Source organism: Seriola lalandi, unplaced genomic scaffold (assembly GCF_002814215.2).
Source record: "Seriola lalandi dorsalis isolate HSWRI2012SDOR001 ecotype SW California unplaced genomic scaffold, Sedor1 jcf7180002054887, whole genome shotgun sequence".
Classification (NCBI taxonomy): Eukaryota; Metazoa; Chordata; class Actinopteri; order Carangiformes; family Carangidae; genus Seriola; species Seriola lalandi.
The window spans coordinates 1,769,096-1,780,343 of NW_019525439.1; the positions used below are offsets into that span (position 1 = coordinate 1,769,096).

At 42.5% G+C, this 11,248-nt stretch overlaps 1 protein-coding gene across 1 annotated transcript in view; it reads right to left on the reverse strand.

The window, feature by feature from the left end:
• ext1c (exostoses (multiple) 1c) overlaps nucleotides 1-11,248 on the reverse strand; it is an 85,321-nt gene that overhangs the window by 3,358 nt on the left and 70,715 nt on the right. The window contains exons 4-10 of the mRNA XM_023429083.2: nucleotides 9,284-9,391; nucleotides 7,058-7,177; nucleotides 3,222-3,354; nucleotides 2,589-2,707; nucleotides 1,809-1,904; nucleotides 1,273-1,359; nucleotides 999-1,159 (exon numbers count right to left, since the gene is read on the reverse strand). Of these exons, the coding sequence (XP_023284851.1) occupies nucleotides 999-1,159; nucleotides 1,273-1,359; nucleotides 1,809-1,904; nucleotides 2,589-2,707; nucleotides 3,222-3,354; nucleotides 7,058-7,177; nucleotides 9,284-9,391 (824 nt within the window). The remainder of the gene's footprint in view (nucleotides 1-998; nucleotides 1,160-1,272; nucleotides 1,360-1,808; nucleotides 1,905-2,588; nucleotides 2,708-3,221; nucleotides 3,355-7,057; nucleotides 7,178-9,283; nucleotides 9,392-11,248) is intronic.

Genomic DNA, 11,248 nt, shown 5'->3' on the forward strand with positions numbered 1-11,248 from the left:
TATATATATATATATATATATATATATATATATATATATAAATAATGGAATCTCTACATAATTCATCACAGGTGGAGGGGTCAGGCAGCCAGCACCTTTATGGTAACAGGCATGGAAACGTCTACAGGAAGGAGTAGATGGTGTGCTGTATGTTGATGATATGTATCTGGGACAATTTAACCATTTCACTGCCACTGGGATTTGATATTTATAGTGCACAACAAACCAAACCCCTGTGGTACAAGGCATATGTTTTCTATTCCTTCAGTTTTTAAGACTTGGGAAATTTTAGTGCAATGCTTTCTATTCAGCTGGTAATTTTGCATTACTTTTTTTTTTTTTTGCAAAGCAGTCCTATACTGGAAAAGCCATTCGGTATGCTGTCACATGACTTCACTAATTTTGCGTGTAAAAGACCAAATTAAGGTTCCCAGAATGAAATAGGTACATTTTAACTCACTTGACTACTTGTTATTTCGCTGTTTAAGTGGTGAGAAGGGGGGTGTTTGAGGTAACACTGATGAGTCTTTAAAATATCATTGGGCCTGACCAATGAGCTGTGAGGATTCAAATTAGCATGCATGAAATGTGTTTTCATTGAAACTGCTGACAAAAACGACCACATTGTCTTGAAATGTCACAGCTTTTAAAGCACCTTCTCTGTGGAACAGCTTGAAGTAATTCACCCTCTTCTTTTTCTCTCACATAATTATCCTTGATCCTATTTATTTCTGATCCCATATTGCTTCTCAGGTTGATATTCATGTCATTACCCGCCCCGCAAAGCTCTCTGAAAAGCAATCTGTTTTGATCTTCAATGCTTAATCAGTTTTGAGCTGGTATGTCTAAATTTAGGGATGTGCACAGTATATGAGTGCATGCTTGTTATAAGTAGATAATGAAAGCATATTATTAAACCTTACAGTCCACTGTTCGTTAACTATGCACATTAGGAAAGCTCTGAAAGGGTGGAAATGACCTCAACAGTGTTGGTGTACCTGTGGTAGAAGGCAGCTCCAGTCAGGACGATTGAGTAGTCGTTGGTCCATTTAGAGGTGTAGCCCCAGGCGCGCTTTAGGGGATCCCAGAAGTGGCTCCTGGGAGGGTAGCCCACAATCCGCTCAGGGAAGCTCCGCCACACCAAGAAGGCAAAGTTCACCTACGAGTGCAGACATGAGACACTTAGACTTTTTCGGGAGTATTGATTTTTTTTTTGTGTGTGTGTGTGCGCAGGTCTGCTGTTTATTTATTACTAAACACTGTGACGCATACCTCACTGGTCAGCAGGACCGTATCCTCGTCCAGACTCAGCACTGCTTCTGTCTCTATGGCAACGTGAGGTAGGAACCGACTGGTAGTCTGAAAGAGGAAAACAGTAATAAATCTTAGTTCTGGTACTGGAGGCTGTGTGTTGTCTGCCATGTGCTTTGAGAGATGATGAGAATGAGTGAGAGATGATCATGTGACAGTAAATCATGTTCAGTGACTGAGATGAGTGAGAATCACTACAGATTTCGCCTTGGGAGGGGGAGGAGACAGTGATAGTGAGAGGGAGACGGAGAAGAAACGTTGAGAATAAGTGACATTTATGAAATCAAACGCCACACGGATCGGTGGACATGTCACATATACATGGGCAGGAAGAAGAGACGGAGAGAAAACAGGCATCAAGGAGAGGGACCAGTGAAAAAGAGTAACAGAGATATGGTGAGGAAGAAAGCGAGACACATAAACAAACTGAGCGAGCGACAGTTTGTCATGCTGTCACTCAGACGTCAGTGTGAGTTGTGAGTGGCGTTGGGCCTCACCTTCCTCCTGCCGTCTGTCACAGTGAGAGGGACGGGCATGGGAGGCCACTTGCTCCGACTGGGTGGCGGCTTCTCGCTGTTCCAGAGAATAATGATCTGCAGCAGCAGGAGGGAGGAAATTGTACATAACACATACAAAGATAGACGCCTTAGATCAATCAGAAATAACTGCTGACATCAATCAACCAGACGGGCTGGCAGAGGGTTGCTTCATCAAAATACCATGCAAAGCTTATTGCTAAATCTTTAGTGTGGAAGACTGCATTTGTGCTGAAACTGTGTTTTCACCTTTTAAAATACACCGTCCCACCTGTGGAACAGTTTGGCCTTAGTAGCGCTACTTCAGGTGTGTTTTGTGTGTCTGTACTGTACTCACTCTTCATACAACCTTGACAAATTACAGTTTGAAAGTCTCCCGATTCATCTGTGCAAAGCATGGCTCCAATGTGTTTTCCACACAAAATGTGCTACTACAGGCCATATATTCCCTTTTTTTATGGGAGGCAGAAAAACTGAAATTTCTACTGTGTTTGTGCCTCTGTAACTTTGATTCACTATCTTTTTTATTCATCCTGACTTTTTGGTTGTAAAATTTAAAGAGTTGCCTTTCAAAAAGAGACCAGGGTTACAACTGTATTAAAAAGGGTTGAAGAATAATAACCTTTTTATTTTTGGTTACATTCTTTTCAGCCTTGTGGACAAAAACGGGGGTGTATGCTTACAGTTACCCTTTGTGCTTACATTATATTTCATTTTATCATAATGTCTTTAATCATTTACCTGCGAGCAGTACTTTGATTTAGAGACCACCTGAAGCAGCTTCATGATTGGCTGAGACTGGGAGACCAATGGGGAGACGGCATGTATGACAGCAGTGAACTCCTGACCCGGACTGACCCCTGAATGAGGTCATAAAAAAGAGTAAGAGGTGAATGTATTGTATTAATCCATCAAGGATTAACAGAACAATTTAAAGCCACCATGTGTATATTTTGAAAATGTACATTTCTGGCACCCTCCAGTGTTGGTGTCAAAAAAGACACTGTGGTAGAAAGCAACACTTACACGCTGCTGAAGGAAACATATTGACTGCGACACATCTCACAAGGATTGTCACATTTTTCCAATCAGAATAATATGAAATATTTTATATATTTATATATAAATTATATATCTAATCTACACATAGTGGCTTTTAATAGTAAGAAATAATAACAAACCATATTTGTAACATAATACAAAATTAAAGCCAATACAGTCAAGGATTTTAGGAAATATTTGATTATGATTTGCTGATGGTGCGTTGATTACTCATGTCTGCCACCACAGCTCTGACATAAGAGTTCCCCATTCTAAATGTGCAATCAAATTCTGCATGTTGAGCAGACTCATTTGAATCAAGTGTGTGTTTACCTAAACCCAGGTAGTAGAAAGGGAAATGCGCGAGGTGAGTCGAGTACTCTGGTAGCACCAGCAGACCTCCTGGCAGGGAGTTCCACATGTACTTGTTCCTCGATATGTGAGAAAACACACGGTCCTTAATGATCTGGGAAAAGACAGAAAAAACACAGATGAGGTTGGATGTGGACTGCAATGTGAGAAGCAGAGAGGAACATAGTGAAGTAACTGTTGTGCTCATCTTGTATAAGCCTGCGCTACATTCTTTTTTTCCCTCCCCCTAAGCCGGTGGATGAGAGTCTTGGAGCTTAATGTAAACGCCACTGCAATTCAAGTCCAGACACACTTGTGTTTGCATATTACAGCAATCCCTAATGATATGCTCTGTGTACTTCCCATTTTACACCAACAGGAGGTGTCCACGCACTAGCAACACTGGCATCCACTCTGAAGCCCTGTGCCTCACTGACCTCAGGCTGACTGCACAGCTGGCTCCCATGGGGAGAGGTTCCCCTCTACATGCTGTATGTATATAAGCAGCTTATCACCAACCTCCAGAACCTCTTCTTTATTATCTCTAGCACAAATCCCCAGCAGCAAATACACTAGGGGCTGCCAGACTTGCATTTATAAACATCAGAGTGCAAAGCCTACCACTCACTGGGTGATTTCTTCAGATTGCACTGGGGTTAAATCTGTTGTTTCCCCGCATTTTTTCATGTGCTGAAATTAACATTGGCAGTGTGTGCAAAAACTGCTCATGTAAGGAGGTTATTTTCTTTTCATGCACCGTCTAACCCTTGGGCTAACCTTCAAATGACTTTCTATTAACTGGAGCAGATAACTTTGGAGTACATTTCTTCTCAGCTTGTTCAAAGAAAAGAAAGGTAAAACAAAAGATGAACAGAGAACGATAGTGGATGAGAGAAATGTGGACGCTAAACCTGTGAAATTTAGTGAAAATAAATCCAAGCAGTTCTCTGTTTCTTCTGTATATTGCAATGACTCTATTCGAAGATGAATCTTGACCTGTAGCGTTGAAAAAGAGACATTTTCTCACAGTCTGATAATAGTGAGCAGCAGTGAGGCAGAAACTGGCAGGTTGAGACTGATATTTGCAATGTAATGATATATCATTTCAATACATCAGGGGATTTCTCTGAGACTTGAGGCAAATCGGATGTGGACTGCTTTGAAAATGTTCAATAGACATACAGTACAGCACAGCGCTGAGACAGTAAAAGAGTAGAAAGGTAGAGCACGGGCAAAGATCCAACCCCATAATCATAATGATAGAAGGTTGGTTTGACTCAAATGTGAAAACTCTGTTGGAGAGACTTTCTGAAAGGGGACTGATGATAGCACACAGGCGGTAAACTGCAGAGAGGTAGCAACTATGGCTGTGTGCTCAACAGAAAACCTGTGTTTACAGCAGTGGCTTCTTTTTCTAGATGTTTTCACTGGAACGGGCAGGGTGCTGCACATTCCTGAACAGAATTGTATGGTAGTGGAAACACTGAGTATTCAGTGTTACAAAACATTTCAATTAGGTTTTCTCGTCTATACACAGTGGGCCAAAAGCAACATTACCCTTAAGTGTTTGTGGGAGATAGACAGAAGTCCTTTTGCTGGTGCTGGAGGTCAAGGAAAAGGAGAAGAAAAAAAAAAAATCGTATTCATTCTGATGGAATTTTTCCCATTGAGTTCAGCTTTACTGAACAAGCAAATGTTTGACCAATACTGAACCGTCTGAAAGGTGCTGGCCTTGGTGGGAACGGAGAGACAGAAAGTCTGAAATGAAAGAAGCTATTGTAGCTTATCCACTATCCCCGCTATTGTCAGGACATAAACTGCTCGACAACAGAAGAATGGTATTTTAGACAGGACAGGAATCAATGGCACAAATACGCCTATTGATCAAACTGTGTGAACTACACTCAAGTATTTGTATGTCAAGTATTTGGACAGTCCTTCGGGCTCTGAGCTTCAGCACATTTTGTGTGAAAGATGTAGTTCTTTTAGCTCATGGTGTTCAGGGGCTCAATAGTAATTAGACAGATTTGTGTGAAGTCAAACAAAACTGCAGCCACCTTCAGCTCTTGCTTGTTGTGGGGTCTCGCTGCCTTGAGTCTGCTCTTCATCAAGTGGAACGCAGCTCAGCTGAATTGAGATCAGGTGAGTGACTGACGATGATATTTCATCTCCTCATCCTGAAAAGATTTGGTTGCTCTGGCCATATGTTAAGGGTCATTGTTCTGCTGAATGATGAAATGTCCTCCAATGACTGAGGAGTGAATCTGAACACATTGAATGCTCCTGCATTCATCATGTTGCTCCCATCAGCAGTGAAATCATCAATAAATGCCAGTTCCATTGGAGCCATACATGCCCGAGCCATAACACAGAACCACCACCACGTTTGACAGATGAGGTGGTGGCTTTTGGTCATGAGCTGTTCCTTCATTTCTCCACACTTTCTTCTTTCCATCATTTTGATAGAGGTTGATTTTAGTTTCATCAGTCCATAGAGATTTGTTTCAGTACTCTACTGGTTTCTTTCAGTGTGTTGCTGTTGTGAACTGCAGCCTGGCTTTTCTGTCTTTTGAGGCTTACCAGGGGTTTGCATCTTGTGGTGGATCCACTGAGGTCATGGTCAGGAAGTTTTCTTCTTCTTGTTGTTGTTGACAAGGAAATATGTCCGCCTACATCCTGTAGAGCATCCTTCACTTGCTCTGCAGTCATAAAGGAGTTTTTCTACACCATTATTTTCTGCTCATCCACAAGACTTGTGCTCATCAGTCTACCAGGTTGAAGATTTAGATTTTTGCAAACCAACTACCTTTGATATCTTGCCGATAGAATTTTTTTTTTTTTTTTTTTTAAGCCTCATTATTGTCTTCTTCACTTGCATGGCCACCTCTGGACAGACAGCTCCACCTTAATCTAAATGGCAACTCTCAACTCTAAGTCAACTTTGAGCCACATTTGAGCTCTTTATTGTGCATGAACTAACACTGAAAGGACACACAACTGCCCAGAAAACATTTAACACGTGTCTGTTTACTTTTAAATCATTGCAATTTCGGTGCAATGTGTTACAAGGGCCATATATTCCTCACAGTTCTTTGAATATTGATGTAAACTTTACTTAACTTACAAATTAAAGCTGAGACCTGTAACTTTATTGTAGCATCCATTGTTTTATTTCAAATTCAATGTGCTGAAACACAGAGCCTGAAGAACAAAGAAATGTGTATATGTCCAAATACTTATGGTCTGGAGTGCATGTCCTTTTAGCAACCGAGCTAACGAGTTTACTAAGGGCTGTTCCCTGTTCAATAATTCTTTACTGAATTACATGATGTACAATCCTGAGAACAAAATGCCAGGTCAGAGTTTGTGGAGCTAATATGACTGCCTGACTGTGCTAGCATGTTCCCACGTTAGCGCTTGGCTCACCAGATGGCCTTGAATTTCACACATTTTAAGTATCCTAATTTAGTGAGTGTTTCGTTAGCAAGTGAAACCAGATAAAAACAAACAAGCCCAGCTCCTTTTAAATGAGCCAATCAATTGTATTAAAAGTAATATTTTAGCTTAAATTATATTTAGATGAAGCTGTCAACTCTTCTGTAGTTCTTTACATGACATGGGAGATATTATAGCTGTCAGATATTGACAATCTCTAACTCAGAATCACAGGAAAGAAGCAAACACTTTTGCTGACTCAGTTGCTCTTAATTACGGTCTACACTAAATGATGCGAACACAGCACCGCACCAAATGATTTGTACTGTGTCACTTTCTGCTGCGACCGGGCTTTTATTCTGAGTGTGTTGAACCTGACTGACCTCCAGCGTGGTGAGGACTATCTTGTCCACAGAGGAAAAGTACGCTTCCCACAACATCTGGGTCCTCTGCCGGAGGGCCAGGACTCTCTCATTCCCAACCGCTCTCACTGTGGACGGCACCTGAGGAAAAAAGATGAGAGATAAAAAAAAAATCAAAAAGAAAAACACAGCAAAAAAAAAAAAACTGCAAAAAAACCCCCCCAAAAAAACAAAGCCACGAAGCATTTTTATTTGGGTTGTTTTTGTTAACCAAATTGTGTCTCTTAAAATAGACTGGAAAAGAGAAAAAGGAGGAAATGGCGTTTAAATTATCAAAACTGCGTAAACCATATTGAGTGGTTGCTTAATCTGCCCCCCCTCCCAAAAAAACAAAAAACATTTGATACAGAGCTGATTTGAGTGCCGTTTTTCAGTTAATTAGACATTAATTAGAAAAGGACTAAATTGGGGGTTTTGAGTGAATCACTAAGATTGATTTAATCACTTAGAGAGTTAAGCTCGGCAGCTCAATCAAAGTAGAAGAAAGCCATGTTGAACTGAGAAAAGCAGGAGCAGTTGACTCCTTTTAGCTGTTCAGTCTTCACACAGCTAACACATTTTCAAAAGCTTTCTGTGTTTTTTTTTTTTCCAGTCTTGTGTAAATTGCCTTGTTCTTTCAACCTCTCAGTTTCTCCTTACACACATCGCTTCCTCTACATTTCACTACTTCAACCGCCTTTCTCATTCTCCCTGTCCTTCCTCCTTTCTCCTCTCCATTTTTCTTTCCCCGACGTACATCTGAAGGACGGCTTCACTATAGAGTCGTCCTCAGTTTGTCTGAAGTGTCTGCCCACACTTAGCCTTTTTCTGTGAAACCCTCACACTCCTTAACCTGAATATTTGTGTGTGTATTTCAGTGAGAGAGTTTTGCAGGTATGCAGAAACACCGCTGATGAGGTCGGCTCACTCAATCCAATCCTGGCCTAATTTGAAAAATGTCTCCCCTTGCCGGAGCTCCCTGGGCTTGTTCCTGTTCATTAGTTGAATGCCAATTCATGTCCTCTATTGATCGGGATCGAAGCGCAGCGATGCAAAGCAAGACATGATGTAATTTGTGTGAGGGAGTGGGATAACTGTTGTAGCTGAAAGTGAGCCGGCTTTGCTTGCTCATTGTGTTTACTTGTGTGAATGTGTACGTGTGTGTTAGAAGAGAGACGGACACAGAGGATGAGTGCTTTTCAACTGAAGCTGGATTAAGGCCTCTCCACGGGCGTTTAATCTCAAAGTGCCCCAACCTGTAACCACACCGTTTGATACAGGTAATGCCCGCTTTGTAGCCCTGTGTGGTCGATGTTTCCCAGTGTCCATGATTATGTTCACCAGCTGATCTCTTTGCCTAGCACTGCCATAAAGATAATATTATTGGACTTGGAGGGTGGTGGTGGCGGCTGAGGGCTTTGTTGCATATTATACTTGTCCGTCTTTCCTCATGTGCCCTGTCGGTATCTGTACTGTACCACTGTCACAACTAGAATGAATCAATATGCTCACAATATCCCCTTCTGTTCCTGAGTTACAGCTTTGAATAATGGTCAAAAGTGTCTTCACAGATCGTTATGATGTCAAAGTGAAGTCGACCTTTGACTGATTGGATATAAAATAGCATCACTTACTTCATCATTTGCCCTACTAAACATTGGTGTTAAATTGTGTCATAATTAGCGCATGAATTCTTGAGTTATGAACAAAAATGTCTTTTGAGAGGTTACAGTGACCTTGACCTTTGACCACCAAAATCTAATCAGTTCATCCTCGAGTCCAAGCGAATGTTTGAGCAAAATGAAGCAACTGAATGAATGAACGAATTGAAGCAGTTCCCTCAAGGTGTTGCTGAGATATCGCGTTCAGGAGAATGGGACAGACAGACAACCTGAAAACATAAGGGGAAACATCTCTGTGCTTTGTCCGATGCAAGCTGACCCTGAACTGGTGAATGGTTTCTTCTCACAACAGGGAAAAACAATCTTTGGGCATGTCTGTGAAGATTCTTAGTCATCCAGGTCATGGTATATCTATTGATCAGAACCCAGGCAGCCTTTTGGATGAGTCCAGATGCCTTTAGCTTAACACTTCTGGATAAATTTCAGGTATATGGTGACATAAAATCTCAGAGAAAAGTAGTTTAAATCGATCTGTATAAGTGTGTGTGTGTGTTTGGATGTGTGTGTTACTGCGTATTTGCGTTACCTGCAGCAGTAATCTCTCGTCTCCCTCAATGACTGCCTGGTTCCACTGTATGATGTCAGAAAACGGCAGCTCCCAACCGTTACTCAGCAACACGGGGATACATGCCGCCTGGGAACACATGCACACGCGCACACACACAAACACACACACACACACACACACACACACACACACACACACACACACACACACACACACACACACAGACTTTAGAGAGATACAGACAGTGATATTGTGCAGAACTTCCATATGCATAACTTAAACTCTGACCAGCTGCAGTTTGACTTCTAACTCAGCTTCTCTTTGGCAGTAAACAACATAACATGACATACTACAGCTGCATGAATATAATACAAGCTGTATGAGTTCAGTCCCAGCTGCTTGGCACTGTGATATCACCAGCTGAGCAGTTAATGTGATCAATGCTCCTGTGTGTAAATGTATGTGCAGCTAAGTGTTTGTTTGTGTGTGTGTGTGTGTGTGTGTGTGTGTGTGTGTGTGTGTGTGTGTGCGCATGCAAGATCCCTATAGGGTGGTTGGAATGAGCAGTAACTCCTATCTCTCCTTTCCCAGGGAGCCCAGGAGGTTTGTGGAAGATAGTAACTCATATACATGCAAACACAGATGTGGCTGACAGGGGCTGACTATGTGTACTAATTAGGTACAACAACCGAGGGACATGTGCAGGGGAGCAGGTAAACTGGAGGAAAAGAGAGAGGGATGCAGGGATGGGAGGAGAATGAGAAGGAACCGGTTGATACGTGGAGACATCATGCTTTATTGAAGTTGATTTTTGATGTTGCCTTATCCCCTCATTCACTGACAGGTTTTTGATGTTGTTCCACTTTTTTGCTCTCTGAGCCCTCCTTTGGTCCCCCCCCCCACTCGCTGCTCGTCTATCGGTTTCTCTCTCTGTACTCCTTTTTCCACTTCTCTCCACTGCACTCTCATCCCATCCTGCTCTCTTCCTCTCTCTACTCAGTGTGGTCTGGAGTGTTGATGGGTCTGGGTGTTATCTTTTTTTTTTCCCCTCCACTTTTTTTTTCTAATTAAACCACTAGAGAACAGCAGCAGCAGCCAAAATGGTGGAGATCAAACGTTCTCTCCGGCCCACCGGGGGCTTCCATGCTCCTGCATTTCATCTGAGAACAGACCTGCTGAAGGACACTCCAGCAAATAGGAGGACTTGTATGTGTGTGTGTGTAAGTGTGTGTGTGTGTGTGTATGCGCTTGTGTCAGCCACAGGTTACAACGAGGTCACACGAAGAGTCCCAGAGTGATAATCCAAGGCCTCTAAATTTGAAATGCAGCCCGAGGCCTGGCTGAGTCTTCTTCCCGGGAGATGAGGAACGCTGAGGGTGAGTTTCAAACGTTTCAAGCGCCCCCCCTGCCTGGAGGAAGGGTAACATGAAAGCCTATGTGCTGTATAGTTGTTTTTAGTTTGTTTGCATTGGGAGATGAAGAAGGGGAGGTTTGGGGCGAATGTGTATGTGGAGGAGTGAGCACATGTGTGCCTGTGTGTATACTGGAAAGCTGGCAGTAAGTTTGCCACCACACTGGTAATTGCCAGTTCTTTTGTGGGCTCGGCTGGCATCGAAAAAAAAAAAAAAACCAAAAAAACATACACAACCGAAGAATCTTGAAAAGCGGCTTGAATGGAAAAGAGAGAGGCGAAAGCAGGGAGGAAAAGAGCGAGGGAGGGGAAAGAAAAGACATAGAGAGAAGACAGGAGGAGAAAGGGACCATGACTGCTGCCAGGCCAAGTGGGTTGTGTGTGGATTTGTCCATTCAGCAGACATCAGCGGTGGGGCAGGCTGCCACTCCTATGGATGCTTCCGGCCCATTCATGCACACACACGACTCAGAAACACACACACACACGACTCAGAAACACACACACACACACGACTCAGAAACACACACACACACACGACTCAGAAACACACACACACACACGACTCAGAA